This window comes from Oreochromis aureus, linkage group 10 (genome assembly GCF_013358895.1).
Source record: "Oreochromis aureus strain Israel breed Guangdong linkage group 10, ZZ_aureus, whole genome shotgun sequence".
Classification (NCBI taxonomy): Eukaryota; Metazoa; Chordata; class Actinopteri; order Cichliformes; family Cichlidae; genus Oreochromis; species Oreochromis aureus.
This window is the reverse complement of record NC_052951.1, coordinates 7,978,924-8,001,255: the sequence shown is the minus strand read 5'-3', so window position 1 is coordinate 8,001,255 and position 22,332 is coordinate 7,978,924. Positions and strand designations below refer to the sequence as shown.

Sequence of the window (22,332 nt, the reverse complement as noted above, 5' to 3'; positions counted from 1 at the left end):
CTGGTAGTTCATTGCAAAACTCTACCTGGCACGTGTGAACCAATCTCCTGCAGCCAACTCAGACATCACGTAGGAGATTAAAAATTTACTACGAGGGCCCTATAATTGTACATTTAAAGAAGAAAAAAAAAGAAAGAAAAAAAGTAGTACACAACCTTGTGTTAGGTCAATGTGCCAAACCATTTAAAATGTTTATTACTTGCTTATGACTGACAGTTTTCCTGCCTGATGAATACTAATGCTGAAAGAGAAATGCAACTTTTGATGTTTGCAGTGTGTTTGCTTTGGCACTGCAGTGCAGGTGGTTACTGCAAGTGTAAAAGATACCCAGTGCTGCCTATCACAAACCAGTACACTATGTGACTGGGTGTAGTGCAAACAAAGATACTGTGATTAACTTGAGGATTTTACCTTTTTTTTTTCCTTTTCTTTTAAAAAAAAAAAAACGTTTTTCATGAGTCGTGCTTCAGTTCCTTGGTGCACAAAAAATACATAGAGATAATAAACGTAACTATTTTGATTGCAAATATTTCTGCAGTTTCTTAGAAATTACAAACAAACAAAAAAACAAAAAAAACAGCTGCAGTCTTTTCAAGTTCACTTCTCTTCTAATGGATGGTCGGCTAAAATTAGACTGCAACACTTTAAGGAGTGGCGGAGATGAGAACAAGAGAGGAACAGAGAGGGCAGTCGAGTTTGTCCTTGAAGCTTAGGGGCCTGTGCCCAACTCGAGCTGAGCAAATATGTTCATCAGGTCATACTTCAATCACTGGACTTAAAGGGGTGAAAAGCAATCACATGATGAAACTGAAGGACATGCCCTTGGCTTTTATTCTCTTTTCTAAAAACACCAACGTTTTGCAAAAAAATTTTTTATAATCCTTTTTTTTTTTTTATTTCATAATTCAAAAGTAAGCACATTAAGCAAATTAACATCTTCCCCAATGTACCATTCTATACTCTATAGTGTATATAGTATGGTACATGTCCAACAATTTTCTAGCTTTGTGCTATAACACAAATAAGTTCCAATCCTTCTCATCCAGGTGCTGTGTCATTTCTCCCACTTTACTGCTCTGCTGGATTTTCACTTTTCCATTTGAGTACGACCCTGTGTCATTTTGGTTTTATAATAAAATCAGGAATAGAGGCCTAACTGGGTGATTTATTTCTGTGAATCACATCCACGGAATCTTCTAGCATCCGAGCAAGATAGTTATAGTATTTTTTTTTTTTTTAAACAAAAAAAAAACCCCACACACAACAGCAAAGTATCAGTTAGGTGAAACTATTGAATTTTAAAGAGCAAAAATGAAAAAAGATCCCATGAATATTAAACCAAAAAAAAAAAAAAAAAAAAAAAAAAAAAAAACTGGCATGAGGAGGCGTCGAGATCAATTACAGTATTGTGTTTGAAAATGTTGTTTAATTTTAAAATCCGGATTAGAATGCAAGAAAATAAGAACAAAGTGAAATTAACCTGAAAATGAAAAACCTTTAACACTGCATTCCCAAGAGGAGGACATGCTGAAATTTCAGGAATTATATCGGAAACCAACTGATGTCTGACCACAGAGAACTCCTGCCGTGTTTACAGTGGTTACATCTGTCATCCGGAGGCTCAAACTGGTAATTAAACCACATGATAAGCATACCACCCATTGGGCTGGTAACAGATGGACATAGTGTCCCTACAGTGACAACCCCTCACCTACAAGTCACCAATCACCAACATTTTGGGGAAAATGTTGGTGATTCACAAGTAATAATGACAATGCCAAGGCAGTATTTTTCAGCTTATGTGACATAGCTCCATCAGTAGGTAATAATTACAGTGAGCTAAAAACATACATACAACAAACTTTTGGCCGACGATGAAAACAGTTAGCACCCCAAGGTGGCTAAGCAGTGCAGGAGAGGATGGCTGGATGCAGCTCTATATTTAGGTATTGCATGGACAAAACAGCACAGGTGTCAAAGTCTTGGCAACCCTTAGAAGGGAGAATATCCAGCTACCAGGGCTTTCCCTCTCAAAAAGGGCCTTTTGAGGTAGGCACTCCCATTGTCAGAAGTCTGAGAGAAAAGTGATAAATCCCAACTGAAAGTCATCTGTTAATTTATTATAGTATAAGTTGCAATAAACAGTGGTGGTGATGATTGCCACGGAGGTGGGTGTCATGGTGAATGTGTCCATGTGAGGCATCTAAACCCCCTAATGAGTTGCTCCAGTGGTAAGTGCTATCTACCATTACTGCAGGCTCCATTTCCTCCAAATGTTGCCTTTACGTTCATGGTAATGCTGTGTTTCCATCTTCATATAAAAGCACACTCAAAATTAGGGGAGAGTGGTGGTTTTGTAATGCAACCATCAAGTAAAGTGTGCTGTGTGTGAGGAAGAGGAAAAACTCCTGTTCAGTGATTATCATCTAAATTTAGACCAGATAAATATGCTTTAATGAGTGCGTTGTTGTTTGGTAACAAACAGAAATCTGATAGAAAATGGGCTGAAACTACTTTTAGTTTTCATGTAAATTCTAGCGGAGCCACCATGATGACACTCATTTGTTGTTCTCAGTAGCTCTGAATCGGTATCACAACTTGAATGTTAGCATGAATGTTTTCACTCCAGTTGACTGCTTGTAATTAAGATTATATAGTATCACACGAATGGCGTTTTCCACCAAATCAAATGTTAAAATCCTCAGTTTAAAATCACCAACCTGTGGTGCCTCTCTAAGAAGAAACACATTCTGGTTGTCCCCTCCTCCAAATCCTTTTGAAATGCAACCCCACTAATCGGTTGACCTTTTACCCTGAGCCAACAGGTGGCATCAGACTGATGAGGCAGCTGTGCAACATCAATTTTACTTATGTTCACCTGAGAATTGGTGTATGTATTATGACTGTGGCCATCAGTCAGAGGGGTCCTATGAGGTCATCACACGCTGATCGACCACCACATCAAATTACTTCAGCCACTAGTATTATAGAAGTCCCTCTGAGAAATTCAATTACAATCAATTACTCTAAAGTTAACCAAAACCAACCTCCAAATCAGTTTTTCCTGTAAAAATTTATCAATTTACATCATAATATCTTGCAAAAAAAAAAAAAAAAAAAAAAAAAAAAAGCAAACAGACACTTGGACCACAGCCACACACTTTCATCTCCCATCAACAATCCATCTAATCTGGTTTGGTTTCCAAATACCCCAGGCAGCATTACCTGGTAGACTCTTGGCCACATTTATACTTTTCTCTTGCAGAGCTCTTACACAGCATTTCTCTGATTCCCACAAGTACACAACATACTTTAAAGACAAGAAGAGCTAACTAAAAGTTGTGTATGTGTTGCCCTAGAAGCACAAGACACTACCTGATGAGCTACTGCTATTAGCTTATATTAACAGCAATGGATTTAAATACCACAGGAACAGACTCATTGAACTACATGAAACATGGACATATGCATATTTCAGCTTCATAGATTCTTTGCACAAAGATGATGCTTAAAGACCTGGCTTTAAAAACCGTCATTACATTTGGAGACTTTTTTGGAGGGAGTTTATTTTGTCCATATTGTAATTTTTGTTTCCACAAGCAGACAATCAGCTTACAGAAGATTAAAGGAAAAGAGAGATGCTCTCACTTCTAAACAGCTCCCAAAGATGGAGCACAGCTTGTCCTGTGCCCAACACGTTTTTGCTTCGTCACTGCTGCGAGCCTGCGCACCCTCCCCCACCTTTGTCCAACCAGCTCAAAAAGCTGGAGCTGACAAGCATGCGCGCATACGCCTCCGTGCATTTACCAAATATAAATGTCAGAGTTGATAGCACATGAAACATCAAGATAACATTAAGAGCCAAAAGAGTATCAGCTATGATATCAGGTACTGTAGCAGGCAATGAGACAGCCGTGGCAAAGCAGATTAGCAGCGTGCATGTGGAGGGAATAATGCACAGTCGCTTTTTCCAAGTTTTACTTCTCTGGAGAAAGCATGTGTGAAAACGGTCCTGCATGTATGCAAATGGAAACAGGACAGAATATGTAGACAAAGTGAAAGAGACATTGGCACAGTGTTCATGAATAAATGTCTGGTTTCCATGGATACGACAGCCTCTTTTTAGAGGCCCTTTCACCCAAAAGCTTTTTCTAACAATTTGCTGTCTTTACTCACCAGATTATTTACTTAATCTGACTGGTGCTTTGTCCCAGAGTTTTTCGGATTAGAGAAGCACTACAGGATGCTGAGGTGACCTCCTGAATATGTGGACAACACGCACTTACATCTCTGCTTTTAACTGTTCGGCCATTCGCCGTGTTGGACATGATAAATATATTAAACGATGATTCTAAATAAAAAAAGAGAGGGGAAAAAAGGATGAAAATGACTGCAGGCAGAGGGTGCAGAGACAGGGCAGAATGAAAAACATTTTATATAAATATTAAAAATAACCAGGCCAAAGATATTTTTCTGAGTGGCGCTAGGGAGCAGATTCTAAGTAAAAAAGTCAAGATCAAAGATGGCAGACTATGACAAATCTCTCTAAATGCATTTCATTCTCCTTGTCCTGTCGCCGCCTACGTTAATGTTCAATCGATCACTGTGTTCTAAACAATCAATCACATTTTTGTGTTATAACTGGGCAGTACTCCAAGTACTGAAAAAAATAAACTGGGCAGGGTTTTCTTTACGTGAACAGAATTCATCCGAAATGCACAAAGTTGGAGTAACACTTTGTAGCACAGTAAGAACAAATCGATCAAGGTAAACACACAAACAAGCGACAACTTAAAGCAAAAGCATGAACCGATGGCCCTCACAGTCTAGATGTCTGATGGCTCTGATAACTTGCGAGGGACATGTTGGTGTTCTGGTTTAGACACACTTACAGGACAAGTCACTGCTAATCTATAAAAAGTCCTCCTGAGTGGTCCATCAACATATTAAGTGATTTGTTTGTTGCACTTTACTTTGTGGTATTTGCCCTACTTCTCAACCAGTGGTATCCGTCACTCAAACTGGTAGTCAAGTCGACTGATGGGCTTTAAGTTGAAAATTTAACTTGCTAACTGTCACTTTGCCTGTTGCCTCTTGAAGATGATGCAGTTGATCGACATCCCAGTCTCTTGTCACTACCTGTATGGACGCCCCTTAAACATTTCTATCCTCTTCCAGGAAGACAATGCCCATATCCACAGGACATGAGGCATCACTGAATGGTTTGACTTTCAAAACACCAAATGAGGGAAAGGGTTATGGTGGCAAAAGCCCTTACTGAGACACCTTTGTGTTAGTTTTCCCTTTAACTCTTTACCCCTTGAAAGTCTTCTAGGAGTAACCCTTGAAGGTCTGTTCTGAACTGAGTGGTTTCTGCCATATTTCAGGCCTGTCTTTAAAACAGAATGACTGGGTGTCATTCTGTTTTATTTCTGGCATCAGAAATGAGTTGTTTTCTGCCTATGCAGCTACCCTAGGAAAAGCCCAAAAACTATTCTAATGATTATCAAACCACGTCTTTATTCATACGTACTGGAGTGTCAAAACTCATTATTTAGGGTTCAGAGGTGGTTGTCTATATTGGTGAAACACAAAACAATATAATAAACTGGCTGGCATTATCCCAAAAAAGGTTTGCATAAACGTTCACATAGGTTAGTACAGACTTTGGTTTACTATGGCTATACTGAGACAAAAAATACAAATTAAGTACCTTTCCTTTCAATAACTTGCTATGCACTTTGCTTTTTTTCCCCCAGTCCCTCATCTCTGTTGTGTTGTCTTCCTCGGGGGTCACAACACAAAGTCTATTTACCGTTTTTTTCCACCTTGGCATTAGGCAGAGAGTTAGGATACAGCCTGATACAGCCTAAAGGCACATCCCCCAATAAACTTTTGGCTTTACCTAAACTGCTGATTTATTTAACTAGTGGGAATAATAGAATCTGAGTCATGGAAAAATCTTATCCAATTCAATTATATGTTTATAGTTCCATTTACTGCAGACAACATTGCACATTGTACATTAGAATAGTAACTGAAGATGCCCTCGCAACTGCTGGATCACAACAATGGTGGCCATGATGAAAATGATGGAGCCTCCTTCAACAGGAGAAGACTGACAGCGCTCTGATCCACTTAAGCAACAAAGGATGGGGATACTAAATTATACAGACACTGACGCAGGAGAAGTGCCGACTCAGCTGCGTCACAGACCTATTGGAGAGAGATCATAAATTGCGGAACGCCTGGCTACATCTGTTCACAGAGAAAGGAGAGGGACAATGAGCAGCTGCAATCTTCCTACCTGACAGCTTTTCAAACAAAGCTTTCTTTAAGAAAAATTGTGACAATATAATTTTCGCCAGTATTATTAAAATCTTTTTTGGGATCTGTATTGTATAACAAACAGAGGAATAGCTTGATAAAACTCTAGGTGAAATATATGTGATAATGCTGAAAGGATCTCAGCATGCCAGTCCTCTACTGTGGCTGAACCATCTGAAACACTAATGGATGGATCACTATGAAATACTAGTACAGACTTGCATGTGTCCCAGAGGCTCAGTCTCATTTTCATATTTCATAGTTCCCAAAACTTTCAAAAGGTTCACATTTGTAGTTTTTGAAGAAAAATATTTTGTTCAACTTGTCATTTCCATGAAAGTTTTTTTTTTTTTTTTTAAGTATGTTTATTGAGATTTTTTGATAGGAAAAAAAGAGACAAAAAACAAAAAACAAAACACAAAACAAAAAAAACAACAGACAACACAACAGCAAGGGCAAAAACACAAATAAGGCAAAAGATTACACTGCAACGACAAAAATACTACTTCAACACTGGCAATAAACAGAAATAAAACGCTAAGGTGGTAAGCTGAGTTATTGGTGATTGATCAAACAGGACTTTGTTTTAATACATGATCTAAAAATGGCTGCCACACATCAAAGAAATTACTAAGTTTGTCCGCTAATGTGTACCTAATTCTCTCCATATGCAGTAGAGCAGTCAGTTCTGTCAGCCACATTTTGAATTGAGGTACAATATCCGACTTCCAGAGAATCAAGATAATTTTCTTAGCAATTACCATTCCAAACAAAACTGTAGTTTGTGCAGCAGAGCTGAGGTGTAAAAGGGAAGAGGAAGATCCAAACAATGCAATTATTGGGTCCGGCTCTAATGTACAATTATAGATATCAGAAAAACATTTAAAAATGTCCAACCAATAGTTATGCAATTTGGGACAAGTCCAAAATAAGTGAGTGAGAGAGCCTTCTCCAAGTTTACAAAGATCACACATCGGACTGATAAAAGGAAAAATCCTGTGCAGTTTAGTTTTTGAATAATGAAGTCTGTGAAGCACTTTGAATTGAATTAACTGGTGTCTTGCATTTATAGAGCAAGAATGGATCCTACACAGACTCCTCTCCCACACCTCATCTCCAATTTGCAAACCAAGCTCCTCCTCCCATGTCATCTTCAAAAAGTCAGATTTAAAATTTAAATACTCAGAAAAAGCTTTCACAAAACCAGAAACCAACTTTTTAGAATCCGGGGAACTCAGGAGTGTAAAAATTGACCCCTCTTCTGGAAGAAATGGAAAATTAAGGATACTCTGACGAACATAGTTTCTTATTTGTAAATAATGAAAAAAATGTGACGCAGGGAGAGAGAACTTGTTCTGCAACTGAATAAATGATGCAAACTGCCTGTCAATATATAAGTCTTTGAGAGTAATAATACCTTTTGTGTCCAGACCTCAAAAGAAGTGTCTAAACATGAGGGTGGAAATGCATGATTACAATATATTGTAGTATGGATCGAAGTGTCTGGTAGAGCACAACCTTTTTTGATCTGACTAAAGATTTTAACACAGTTCGAAACTATAAAATTATTAACCTTGGTTCGCGGATTAGAGGACGAAAAAAGAAGAGCAGGGAGGGAACTATTCTCAACCCCACCACTCTCTATGACCACCCAGGAGGGGGTATCGGCAGACATGACCTTTTTGTACCCTTCCTGCCAGTAAGCAAGAGTTCTAGCATTTGCAGCCCAATAATAAAACTGAAACAGTGGCAGAGCAAATCCAACCTTAAGTTTAGACTTACATAGATGAACTTTTGATATCCTGTGAGTTTTAAAGCCCCAAACAAATGGTAATACTACTGAGTCGATCACTTTAAAAAATTGCTTATTCAAAAAAATAGGTAAGTTTAAAAATAAATATAGAAATTTAGGAAGGGAAACCATTTTGATTACATTAATGCGACCTACCATGGAAATAGGGAGAGCCCTCCATTTCTCAATGTCCTTTTTCAATTTTTCAACTTGTTCAAGATAATTCAACTTAAAGATCAATTTAGGATCCTTAGGCAAAATAACACCCAAGTATTTCAATCTATCTGTAATTTTAAAAGGCAAAATTTTCAAAAAAATCAACATCCAAGTTTGCAGTTAAAGCCACAAACTCACTCTTCTGCCAATTAATTGTATAACCTGAGATTTCCCCAAACGACCTCACCACATCTAAAAGTACAGGAACAGATCGCTCAGGATTTGACAAGAACAAAACAACATCATCTGCATATAAAGAAATGTAGTGCTTGATATTCCCCAATATTTCCATGAAAGTTTTTGAAATACATCTTTCCCTCTAAGGGAGATGTGTTATATACCTGCGAAACTACTGAGTACTTTGTGAATCTGAATAATTTTTTCTTGGTGCTAAGTAACATTTTTTATATTATATTATATTATATTATATTATATTATATTATATTATATTATATTATATTATATTATATTATATTATAAAAGGTGGAAGGGCTAACATTTCACTGATTCTTTTATCGACCACATGCTCAAAGTGTGATACAGACTCTGCTGAAAGAATGCTAGCTTTATAATTTGCGAGTATTTAAGTTTCACCGAGTGGGGAAAATAAACACGTTCACCTATGAATTCACAAGATTAATGATTATTTTCACCACCTGTATTTCCTTTTGCTGTTTTCTTTTAAATATCCTTTAAAGAGTTTCATCACCTGTTCCTCTGATAATGTCTCTGACTGAAGCAGCTGGCTCTTGATCTGCCCATTTTGCATGGGAGGAAAGTAAAATCCAAACACCCCCTTTTATGTGAGCATGAAACAGAAAGTCTGAGTTAACAAAGAAAGTTGATAACTACTGTCCTCATACTAGTGACAAAATAGCTAACACAAAGAAAGTCTGGCTATGGAAAGTCTGCTGGCTTCAAAGGTAAGTGTTATTTTTTAACAATGTATAGCTCAAATTACTGGCATTTATATGTATAAAGATGTTTTTATTTAATGGGTATCTTACCAGACATTGTTTATATCAGCCTCAAAAAATGAACTTTAGGTGGCTACTAACATGGGACTCTTGGCAGGAAAGTGTGATTTGATTTAACGCGGTTAAGGTTAGCAGTTAATGGCCACATTGTACTGCCTGTGCTCATTACCTGCTAACCTTGAGGGGGTCAGAGGTCAACATCCTTGGTTGTCAACCTTATCTTTACCAACTCAAGGCATAAACAAAAACAAACACCAGTTCTACATGCCTCTTCCTCATAGCCCATGTACATCCTAACTCAAACAGGACCTTCACTGCAGTGAACACTTTGGTGCTCCGGGACGGCAACAGTGAATGCATGAAAACATCTTACCCATCCTAGTCCCAGCAGCTCCCCACCCCCATCTCCTCCCCGTCAGTCAACATACCAGCAGCTCAAAGCTGTCCATCCGACAGAGGTGAATGATGACAGCAATAGAAGCACTTTTTCATCGCCTCGTACTCTAGAACATTCTGAGATAATTCAATTATTTATATCGAGTTATTGCTGTTACTTAATAACTGCAGCACTCGTGTGTCGAGCAGCACCCCCACCCTCCACTACCTGGAAGGGAGGCAGAAACACACAGGCGGGTGAGATAGAGAGAGGAGGGCCTTAAAACACACCCATCGGAAACAAATGAAAGACTTACAAAGCAGTTGAGCATGGAGCAGGACACCCTTCCTGCGAGGCTCATGTCGAGGAGAGGCAGGACTGTGCCTGAATGACACGCAGCCTACGGAGCAGGAGCACGACCAGAGCACGAGGAGCCGGCATAACCATTCTTCTCCTGAGCCTCTCCACCCTTCGTTTGCTTCGACCCCCTCTGCCTGCCACCCCGCTTCCCACCCCCCCGCAGCTTTTGTAGGTTTGCCCCTTATCTAGAGGTTCTGTGGGACAACACAGCAGCCCTGGCTCTAAGTCAGGATCCCACCCCACCCCCACCCCCCCACCACTCCCAGAAAGGGGTGCACGCTGGTGTCTGAAGACAGCCCCTGTTGCAGTGCTGGCAAAAAGGATGATAGTCCATAAAAAAAAATTGGAAAAACAGTACAGAGAGGCGCAGCAGTCCAGCGGATCAGCTGAGTTACAAGTGAGACGAAAGCAGAAGAGTTGAAATGACTGCAGATGTGCCCAGCGATGTGGATCACGGGAAACTGTGAGAAGAGAAAACAGGAGAGAAAGGAAGACGGAGGGAACTGCCTGATGCTAAGCTCCACCCTCTGCATGCGCATCTACCTCCCTCCCTCTCTCACATTCGCATGCTCGCATTTCTCCCCATCTCCCTCTCATCTCTTCCTCCTCCCCCCACCTCCTCCTTGTTCACCCTTCACCGACATCCCTTCAGAAATATGCTTCTCCCTCAGCAACAAGGTGGTAAAGCCTCGAGTGCATCGCTGACCACCAGAAGATGCTCCGATTGCCACAATGACTGCAGTACGCTGTGGCTCAAACACACACAGTTTACTGATAGCTGTATGTGCAAAAAATGCCCCCAAAAAAGAATGCACAACCTGAAGCCAACAGCAGAGAGACACAACGCATCCCACTGTTGGGACAGTATCCCATCACAAAACGGTCACACTAGCAGCTACTGATGTAGCGCAGAAGGCAAATACGTGGCAGAGAACAGAGGGAGGGAGGGCAACGAGAAGAGACGGTGGATGCAGAGATTGCTGGTGACACAGCATTTTACAGACATTCTTCCCCACTTCCGAGTGTCATCGTCACATTATCCTGAAACATTTTTAGATACTATAAATCCTGCACGTCACCGTATCATATCAAGGAAGGACACTGATTGCACATACACTTCTAGGCGAGACGTAGCTCTTCCTCCCTCTTATCCCAACCTCCTTCCTATTAGAGTCGTGACAGCCACTCGCCTACAGCTGTATGACCCCACATTACGTAACAAGCATAACGCAGTACATGCAGCATGGGCTAAACACAGCACAATAAATAGGATTAATTTCACTAGCAAAAGGTGCTGCCTCATTTTAACAGGATGAATTTCCACATGGGGGTAAATGTTTATTGCCCTTAAGTGCAATTTGTGTAAAGAAACCATCAACACAAGTGTATTAAGTGAACTGCTTCAGCTGACAGTGTAAAGCTGGTGCAGAGACATAAGTCTTATTCACTGGCTTTACAAAGGAAGTTAAATCAATGCTGAAACCGTGGATCATGAGGTCCACACATTTACATATGCCCGGATATTGGATGGATATAACTGAAACTAGGAAGCTGGTTGTAATGCAGTGTGCTAATAGCTGCAATATGATCAGGTGGCCTGTATTTTTACAGGGAGGTATCCCTAATATTGTTACATTTGCACCCATGCAGTTCTAACACATTTATAAACACCAAAGGCCATTTTCACAGACAACTTCATAAAACTATAGAGGCAATCCTGTATACACTGTGTGTACATATATAGAATATGTACTTTAAATTTGTTTACTTTCTGCCTTGAGAACATAATTTTGATAACAGTGGATTGTGTCCTAATATCAGTGAGAGAATGCAGCCTGAAATGCAGCAAATACATGTGAAGCCCAGTAATTGGTGTTTATGTCCTTGGCTCTGGGTCATTGCATGGTCAACATTTCTCGTGCTTAAGCACCACTTTGGCAATGTTAGATTTTGATTATCTCTCTACCAAGAGAACAACATAGTTCTAGGCTTTTGAAAGCAGAGAGTAAAGTATGCTGTCTGCAACGGTTAGTGGCAAGAACTTGAACATCAGAGGCAGAAGTTACGCTTACAACTGCCATGCTGACACCTGCTAGGTTTTGAATTGTTCTCAGCGTTAACATTTGGAATCCTTCTATCCAAATGTGAACACTGAGGAGAAGCTTCTCCTAAGGATGCTTGCGTCTCCTTCCAGCAGACAGAACTCAGCTGTTTGTGAGGCATGAATACATATTTCAGGAATACAATGACTGACATGGACTTGAGCTGATGAACATGATATTGGAATTAATGCCTAAGGTGATTTCACAAACTTTGACAATGTAGAAACAAGACATTCCTACTTAGAATTCAATCATATTTCCCCTGCACATCAAACAGTTTGGCTTCTTCTGCAAGTCTTTTATAGGAAGAAGATCTCAATGTCCATGACACTGTTTACGCAACAATAGACAAGCTGCCCAAGGTTACATATTAAATCGATCAATACAGTAGATTATTCTAGGTTATTCTGTTCTATATAGGTCTATACGCTTTATCTAATGTAATGTATACAGTCTGTAGAGACCATGGAAAAGGAAGCAGAGAAGAAGGGATGTAATCTACTTGTGTGCAGAATGGTTTCCATTTCATCACGTTAATGGGAGCATGCATCTGCTGCTATAAGATCCACCTCCATAAATTAAACAAAACCTTACCGAGAACCATTTGCATGTCACGGTTTGAAACTGTGGCCCATTACATTTATTTTCCACCAGTGGAATGAAGAAGTGAAATACAACATTACAGCTAAGCCCAAACACGTGCCCCTCTCACTGTAGCTTTATCACACATTCATGGCTTTGGAGAAGAAGGTGGTACACTCTAGGAGGTACACCAAGTTTTCTGATGTCTGCTTAGCAACTCAGTCTAAAGCGATTTCTTTCCTTTGGCAAAATCCCAATGATTAAGACTTCTCAAGCCCCAAATAAGTTTGATACCTCATTACCTCTGAGAGTGTAGGGGGCTTTCCCTTGATGAGCTTAGCTGAACTTTAAAGATCTCCAGCTGCTCTGACTCATCATTAAATCTTATATTAGAACTGTAGCATGTACATCTTTGAAAACATATTTATTTAAAACCTAGTTATTTTTTGACTGGCAATATCTAAATGAAAAAAAAGTATATACAACCAAGAGTTTTGAATCATCAGTTCACTAAGCAGGCTGTGAAGCTCTTTTTAGTTCATTTATGGCCATTAAAATAAATAAATAAATAAATGTATTTGGGATCACTACTGACTAATGTATGATTAACTGGTCCAGAGTCCAAATACTGAGCTATAAATTTTCTCCCTCTGCTTGTGCAGTACTGGCTGAACCAGCCGCAGAAGTGAGCACCAGATTTGGGCTCCTCTGTTTCAGGTTTTATTTTAGGAAAGGAGGTCAGCCAGTAACCAATGCAGGGTGTCAGCCTACATGTTGACACACAGCTATAGAAGCAGGATATGAAAAAGACATGAAGCATTGGGAAGGAGGGCCAAATGAAGCAAAACTTTACAGAAATACTCAATTTCTGAAATACATGTATGTGTTTGGATGCCTTTCATAGACTTAAACAAAGTACTTGAAACTTAAGTAACAAGTAATTTTTAAGTAGTGAAGCAGTAACAAGGAGGTATGGGGGTTTGGTGTACAGTTAGTGTTTGGAAGTCTGACTTCAGTCTGGACAAGTATTTAGCTCAATATGATCATTACAAACATTAAAATAATTCATCAGGCATATAAATGTAGGCAGTACATTTCACTGACATTTGTCACTACAGTAACGTCTGACTGGCTGCCAGGCAACATCTTAAATAAGATTGAGCTAAGCAGGCTCTGACGGGAAGTGTTGCGGACACACACGCGCAAAGCTTTGAACAAAAAATAAAGTTAACAATTATCTGAATGGAATGAAAAGTAGGAATGAGGAACCGGAGACAGCCAGCCAGAATGATTTAACCTAACCAAATAGGTTTTACTCTGCCTACACGCACAATCCTGCTGTACTCGTTTCCGTGCTCCCATTATCTTGCTAACAATGCAACAGCATGAGTGGACAACAACATGAGCTCAATATTTCCCATTTTGTTTCAGTGGACGGAAAAAAGGCAAGCTCAAGGCTGGGAAGCAATTAAACACTGCTTCACATAGAGGATTAAAAAGGATCATATTACCTGAGGAACAACTGTCTCACAATCCCACCTGAGAATATAACCCTTAGCTCAAAAAGGTAATGATACTCCAATCTGTCGTCCCTAACTGTGGCCACTGGGCAACTTAAAAAGGTCCCATTAATGTAGATTCTTAACATGCACAGTAACAATTGCAATTTCATATTTAATCGAACACTACCATCATGTACACATCTGTAAATCACAGTTTTACTTTAAATACTCCTTAGGCTGATCTGAAACATTCTAGGGTGTGATCATGCCACCTGATAACAGTTTGAGCCTTTGATTACACATGCAGCGCATACCTCTGACCACACCCAAACCAAGAAGAGGTTAGCTTTTCTATAAATGCATAAACACTCTTCAACCCAAGACAGCGAAGCTCTGCATCCTCATTTTATGCTCCTGTGGGCACATTGTTTGTTCATCAGCTATGCCATCAATTAAGCCCAGGGCTCCCATAAAAAGGCTGGGAGTTGGGCATCCAGCCACAGTGACATTCTGTGGACCCATTTGACCAGAACCTTGGGATATGTATTCTCCTGTTATACTTCCTATGTCTGTCCCATAAAAGTGGTTCCCATTAGTTTCAAGAGGAATTTGTCACTCATTTGGTTGCTGCTTCCGCTCTTTTAAAGCACCATTTACTCTGAAGCCCATTCACTGCCTGACAAGGCACAAGCAGACAGACCATCAGGTGACTAAGGGTGTCGAATAGTTATGTCTATAACTTCTGTTCCCTGAAGGAGAGGAACGAGGTACAACACATAAGTATGGGATATCACGCCCTCGCGTGTCCTGGCTGAAGAAACCTTTATTCACGCCTTTAAGGCAGATGACGTGTGATGACACGCGCACGGCCCCGCCTGCACATATAGCCGCTGTCATCACAGTCATCCCTCAGTTCGATAGCCGCTCTTCACCGAGCCAAACTGCTCAGTGGGGCCACCTTGTGTTGTACCTGTTCCTCTCCTTCAGGGAACAGAAGTTATAGACATAACTATTCGTTCCCTTTCAGTCGATTCACTCGGTACAACACATAAGTATGGGACATATATACACGCCCATGAGCAGCCACCGAACCGAATCGGGCCACCACTTCCTTAGTGAGTGGTAGACCCAGCAGAAAGGACAGTATGAGCCACCGAAGGGGCTGTAACGTCCAACCGATAAAACTGCACAAAAGTGTGCGGTGATGCCCAACTAGCTGCTGCACAAATATCAGCTACAGGCACCCCTCTAAAAAGAGCCCATGAGGTTGCCATCCCCCTGGTGGAATGAGCTCTCACCCCGTGGGGCAAAGCAAGACCTCTATTGCCGTATGCCAGTGAGATAGCTTCAATAATCCAGTGGGACAGCCTCTGTTTGGACAGAGATCTACCTCTATTTGGATTGGCGAAGCAAACAAACAGCTGATCACATAAACGGACATTCTGAGTGCGCTCAATGTAGGTGCGTAGCACACGCACTGGACAAAGAGAATGCATCCTCCTCTGCTCCTCAGATGCAAAAGGAGGGGAGCAAAAGCTCAGCAACTCAAACTCCATTGAGCTATAAGATGCAGGCATGATCTTGGGAAAATAGGCAGCATTTGGACGCAATATAACCTTGTGGCCATCAGGAGAAAACTGTGTGCAGGCGGGATGCACGGACAGCGCATGAAGGTCACTCACTCGCTTTGCCGAAGCCAAAGCGAGAAGTAATGCAGTCTTATATGAAAGAAATTTCATATCCACAGACTCGATGGGTTCAAATGGGGGGCTACAAAGGGCCTCCAGCACCAAAGACAAGACCCAAGCAGGGACACTGGACTTACGCACGGGTCTCAGCCGGCGAACCCCTTTCAGAAAACGTATGGCGAGGGGATGTGCACCTGGTGTCACCCCGTCAAAGCCAATATGACAAGCAGATATAGCTGCTAAATAAACCTTAATTGTCGAAAATGAAAGGCCCTTATCCAGCAGCTCCTGCAGGAATGTCAAAACATCCACAATAGAGCACTGAAATGGGAGAGTGTGGCAGTCCTGGCACCATTGCTCGAAGGCTCGCCATTTGTAAGCGTACAAGCCTCTAGTAGATGAGGCCCTAGCGCTCTGAATTGTCGCTATCACACTAGGTGGCAAACCCTTAGCAATCAAGTTTAGCCTCTCAGCAGGTAAGCATGAAGGCGCCACAGATCTGGGCGCGGATGAAACACTTCTCCTCCCGCCTGAGAGAGGAGATCCCTGCGGAGAGGAAGCTGCCAAGGACTCGCTGCTAGCAGGCTGATTATCTCTGCATAACACGACCTTGTGGGCCACCAAGGAGCCACTAGAATCAGAGAGAGGGAATGCCGACGCACTCTCTCTAGAACTGGAGATATCATTTCCACTGGGGGAAATGCATACAGGAGCACGTCTGGCCATTGGTGCGCTAGCGCGTCCAAGCCCAAGGGTGCATCGTGGTCGATTATGGAGAAGAACAGGGGGCAGTGAGTATTTACCCTGGAAGCAAAAAGATCTATTTGCGGCTTGCCAAATAGATCCCAAATCTGAGCCACTATTAAAGGGTGTAACCTCCATTCTCTCACCAGAGGACCCCCCCGGAGAGAAGGTCCAGCCCCAGGTTCAGGCGGCCCGGGACATGGGTGGCTCTCAGAGACAGAAAATGAACACTGCACCATAACAGCAGAGAGCGAGACAGCTTCAACAGGGGAAGAGAGCATGTTCCTCCCTGCCTGTTTATGTAAGACACCACTGTTGAATTGTCCGTCCTGACTAAGACATGCTGGCCCTCCAGGACTGGACGGAAATGCTTTAGAGCTAAGAACACTGCTAACAGCTCTGAGTGGTGGATGTGCAGCTGGTGCTGAGCTGCGGACCAAATCCCTCTCACTGACGCGGTTACCGGCAGCCTCCTCCGGAGGTGACGCGATGCACACAGGCGGTGAGAGAGAGTCCAGCGTTGAAACGCTCTCATTTTTAACAGTCCAAGTGGCACTACGGCGATCATAGATGCCATCATGCCCAACAAGCGTAATATCGTCTGGAAACGCAGTCTGCGTCCCAGCTGAAACTGAGCGAGGCAGCGATGAAACGCGGCCACTCTGTGCTCCGACAAACGTGCGCGGCTGGAAAGCGAGCATATTTCCAAACCGAGGAAAGAAATCTGCTGACTCGGGATTAGCGAGCTCTTTTGAAAGTTCACAGAGAACCCCAGCGTCTCAATGTGTGACAGAACCAGTGACAGCTGTGTCTCCGCCTGCTCTCTGGAGCAAGCTACGAGAGCCCAGTCGTCTAGGTAGGCTAAGATGCGGATGCCTCTCTCTGAGGGGCGCTAAGCGCTGCTTCGGCACATTTCGTAAAGGTGCGAGGAGCGAGCGACAGCCCGAACGGCAGCACTAGGTATTCGTAGGCTACGCCCTCGAATGCAAACCTCAGAAACTGCTTGTGTTTCGGGTGCATAGCCACATGAAAATAAGCATCTGTTTGATCGATTGTCGCAAACCAATCTCCCGGGCCGACTGCATTCGAGAGCTGTCTGAGTGTTAGCATCTTGAACCTGTACGTACGTAGATACGTGTTCAAGACTCGCAGGTTGAGGATAGGACGAAGCCCTCCCCCTCTTTTCGGAACAACAAAATAGCGGCTGTACCAACCTTTGTCTGTCTCCGAAGCGGGGACCACTCGTATTGCTCTTTTCTGCAATAGCGCCTTTATTTCCTCTCTGAGTATCATGGCCGCCTCGGTGTTGACAGTCGTGTTTACGACTCCTTGGAAACGAGGCGGCTTGACCCGGAACTGCAACCGGTAACCCATGGCAACGGTTCGCAGCACCGTCGGCGGGGCATTGTCGCTCCCGAGTGTGTCTGCAGGGGACTGCATCACCTGCCTGACCTGGCTCATTCTGCCCGCAGGCTGAGCATTTGTGATTGTTTGAGAATAAACAACACTCTTTATTGATTGTAACATGGGAACATGTACATTCATACATTTTGCTGGAAGCACCTTTTCTGGGGCACAACAATGAAAAACAGCGGGAACACTTGATGTGGTCACCTGAACATTTAACACACCTGAACAGGGAGTTACCCGAGGCATTTTGTGTGCAGGGGTTTTGTGCTTGGGAGACTGTGTTAGGAAAGTGCAGCACCTTCTGGGGCTGACAACCTGAACAGAACTTAAGTGGCACCTCTTGGGCGGCAACAGAGGGGTAAAAGCAGCGTCTACCTGCTGCTGGACCCCTTCTCCACTCGAAACCACAGCTAGGAGGGCTGAGGCTTCTTCCTCCTGGGCGTCGGGTCCCGCCGGGGGCCCGAGGGTGGGCCTCTGCTCCAGGCCGACTGGCGTGGAGCTCGGGCCGGAGGATGTGCTCTCGCTGGCGGCACACCCACTTCAGCAGTGGGCGCCGGTCTCTTGCCAGTTGGCAGAGGAGCGGCGGGCCTGTGAGAGCTAGCTGTGGGCTTGGGCTTCAGCTGACGTCTGGGGATGATGTCGCGCAGAGCTTCCGTCTGCTTCTTCCTCAGATCGAATCTAGCCTGAATGGCTTCAAGTGAATGTCCGAATAACCCAGCCGCAGACACTGGTGCGTCCAGATATACAGCTTTGTCCCTATCCGGGACGTCAGAGAGGGTCAGCCACAGGTGCCTCTGCGCCACTACTGTCGAAGCCATCCCTCTGCCCAGGGAGAGCGCTGCACAGCGAGACGCACGGAGGATGTAATCTGTGGCGACTCTGACCTCGTTAAGAAGAGGTGCCAAAGGGCTGTCATCAGGAACCAGCGATCCGCGCTCCGCCAGGCACATTGCCTGGTACGTCTGGAGCATGGTGACGGAGCTCATGGCGCGAGCAGTGCCGGCCTGAGCCCGATAAATCTTCTCCAGCTGCGAAGCAGAGAATCTGCAGTGCTTGGACGGCAGAGTTCCGGGGCCGCCGACACCATGGTTATGGGACAGGGCCAGATAAGCAGCCAGAGACGGCTCCATAGGGGGTGGGTTAGCTAAGCCAGCCCCCTCGGCGCCGTCCAACTCCATGTACTGTCCATAGCCGGGCACAGTGACGCGGGTAGACAGAGGTTTGTCCCATGATGCTGTTAGCTCGCAAAGAAAGTCTGGGAACATGGGAAGGCAGGTTTTGGCCGTTGCGGGCTCCGGTGGGAGGAAAAAACCCACGAACCGCGACGGCTTCTGAGCTGGCGGAGGAGAGGGCCAGTCCACCTGCAGCTTCTCAGCAGCGCGGCGAAACAGGGAAAAGAGAGAGGTGTCATCGTGGCCAACCGGCGCAGCAGCGGCGGCACATTGGGCCGACAATGAGCTCTCCTGCTCATCCTCCGACAAACCATGGATGTCCAGGCCGATGTCCAGCACGTCATCGTCTTCCTGGGGAGCGCTGGCAGGCTTCAACCCAGGCTGAAGCCCGTCAGCGCTCCTGCATGGTTCCGGCTCGTCATCGGCTAACCCGTCAACATATTCCATGTGGTCAGCCCAGCTAATTGCGGGGACATCGACCGGAAATCCTCGTCTTGGACTTGGGCGGCCGGGCTCCAGACTCGAAAGGAGAGGGTCATGCCGTCTGCGACAGCCGGCGTCCCCAGCACTTTTTCCACAAACGTCACCCGTCTTTCCAGGGTCGAGCGCCGGAGCTGGCAACAAAACGCACAGGCTTCGGGCTCCGTTAACGCTCTCCTAGCGTGGACGATCCGCAGGCAGACAGGGCAGGCATCGTGCTGGTCGCTGTCGTGCAAACAGAAACCACATCCCTGAGGACAGGGGCGAACAGAAGATTTCTGCTTTGCTCGCTTCGGTTTGGAGTCCATTCCAAAACGCAAAGCGAAACGCTGCACAGGAAAAACTTGAAATTAACGCTCCGCGGGCAGCCTACACACCAACTGGGCGGTGGAGGCTAACACCAACAGGGGCAGTTAAGCTAAGTTCAAGTCAGCAGACAACGGAGCTAACTAGCAGCAGCTAGCTAGCCCAACTCAGCAGAGGTGTTCTCAGCGAGGTGAAGAGCGTAAGAACTGAGGGATGACTGTGATGACAGCGGCTATACGTGCGCGTGTCATCACACGTCATCTGCCTTAAAGGCGTGAATAAAGGTTTCTTCAGCCAGGACACGCGAGGGCGTGATATCCCATACTTATGTGTTGTACCGAGTGAATCGACTGAAAGAGAACCTAAATTACTCTCTATGATGGAGCAATGAATTAAAAATAAGAAAAAAAAGAAAATTACAAATGCATTTTGTGTACTGGATACTTAAACTCCTAAAGGTTATGGATCTCCTTAAATTGAGAAGCTCTGCATGTCTTAACATCTGAAAATATTATGCTGTACTTACTAATCAGGTTAAATTAGGACTAAAATACACAGTCGCATGGCTCATTTCAAATACATGTAGTACTGTTATCCACAAATAGTCTCAGATCTGTGTTAAATTTTCTGTGCTCCAATAGAATTAAAACCCTCAGGCCAACATCTGCAGTGCGATTAGACAAAGAACCGCAAAATGTGAGACTCAGCAAAAACAGATTCAAAACAAAAATGCATGTAGAAGCTTGAAGCAGCACAATTCCACCTCCATCTTTTTTATACCAATTACTGTTGTGACCTTACATAACACAAAGAAACCATTTAGTCTCAGTTAAACCACAGAAATGAGTAGCCAATAGTATCCACTAGAGGGCAAACAGAAGATAAACAGACAAATCCCTATTCAGCATTTACTGAAGTAGACACCTTCACCACTTGGCTACACTAAGAGCATTTTAATCTACATTGAGAGTAAGCATTCAGCTCTTAGAGAACTAAATGCTCATTGCATTGTTCAGAACTTGTGCTTCTCATATTCTGAAATGCCACATGTAATGCGCTGAGCTCCTTCATGTAAATAGGAGGTCAACAGGTTTTAGTGTACTCCAAAACACAGTTGTACAAGGGCCACGTGGCAACAAGCTACATCAAAGACTTGTAACATCTGTTAGGTGCTACATAGCACTTTCATGAAAGCAGAAGCACGTAGGACTAAACAATAGGCCAATGAAGCTGGATCCCTGCTGAGAAAACTAGTGTCTGGGCGAGGAGACTCTGTAAGAGGACGATCTACTTTCACCTACTCTAAATAGTATTCCACAAGTCCCTGTTTAAGACTGGGAAGGGATTTGACACCATATCTCTCCACGGGCACCTTTAAGAACCAGCTGGAGTCACTAATGCACTGGCTTCCTGCACGTAAAACATGCCGAGCTTAGAAATCTAAGAGCAGTTATCTAACAAACTGTCATTTGCAGCAAAATCGTTTCAATTTTACTGCTTCATTGCTATATTTTAGTTTGCAAGTAAATCCTAACATTTCTGTATTTCTGATTGAAAGTGGTCAGAAATGCAAACTGATACAGTATAAAAGGAAATGTCCTTTTATACTGTATACTGTATACTTTTTTTTTTTTCAGAAACTGGCATTTACAAAACTGCTTTAGCGTTGTGTATTGTTATACGTGTTGCAACAGTCTGTGCTTTGTTTTGGCTTGCAACCGCATTCTGCCATTTCCTGTGTGAGTGTAAAGTCCCAGCTTGCCACTTTACCATGAAGAAAATCATGTAGGGAGTTTGGCACCTGTTTTAAAAGCAGTCAGGCATCTGCAGCAGAGTACATATAAACATATACAATAGTGAGGAGTCAGGAGTGTGATTGGCTCACCATGCTGTCAGCCAGCGCTGTAGACAGTGAGTCTGGGTGTTCCTCTTCAGATCCCTCCCTCTCCTCCTGCCTACTGGGCTCTGTCGGGACAGCGATGCCTCCTGCCAACATAAAAAAAACCCCAAAAAAGACAACAACCTTCAGACTTGTGTGTGGGTGGTAATGGAGTGTGTGCCATGGTGTGAAGGGCTGGATTTCAAACCTTCTTGGACCAAAGTACAGAATAAGAAGCTGGCACTAAAACAATAAACCTGTTGAGGAAGTTGAGTACGGATGTACTTTTATTTTAGAGAAATGACCCAACACAAAACCTCGTGGCCCAAGAGTTCTTCACAAAATGTCAGGCATGCAGGTTTAACTGGTTGCCTGGGCCAAGAAGTTCCCTCTCCAGTTGTGGTCAAGTCAATGTAACA

At 43.4% G+C, this 22,332-nt stretch overlaps 1 protein-coding gene across 3 annotated transcripts in view; it reads right to left on the bottom strand.

Moving 5' to 3' along the window:
• mtmr4 (myotubularin related protein 4) overlaps positions 1-22,332 on the bottom strand; it is a 47,600-nt gene that overhangs the window by 19,674 nt on the left and 5,594 nt on the right. For 2 of the 3 annotated variants that reach the window (XM_039618320.1, XM_039618321.1), the window contains exon 2: positions 21,920-22,020. In XM_039618320.1, coding sequence (XP_039474254.1) covers positions 21,920-21,922 — 3 coding nt within the window. In that variant the 5' untranslated portion in view covers positions 21,923-22,020. Of the gene's footprint in view, positions 1-10,004; positions 10,148-21,919; positions 22,021-22,332 lie in introns of those variants that run through there. The other variant, XM_031735405.2, reaches the window with a different exon arrangement.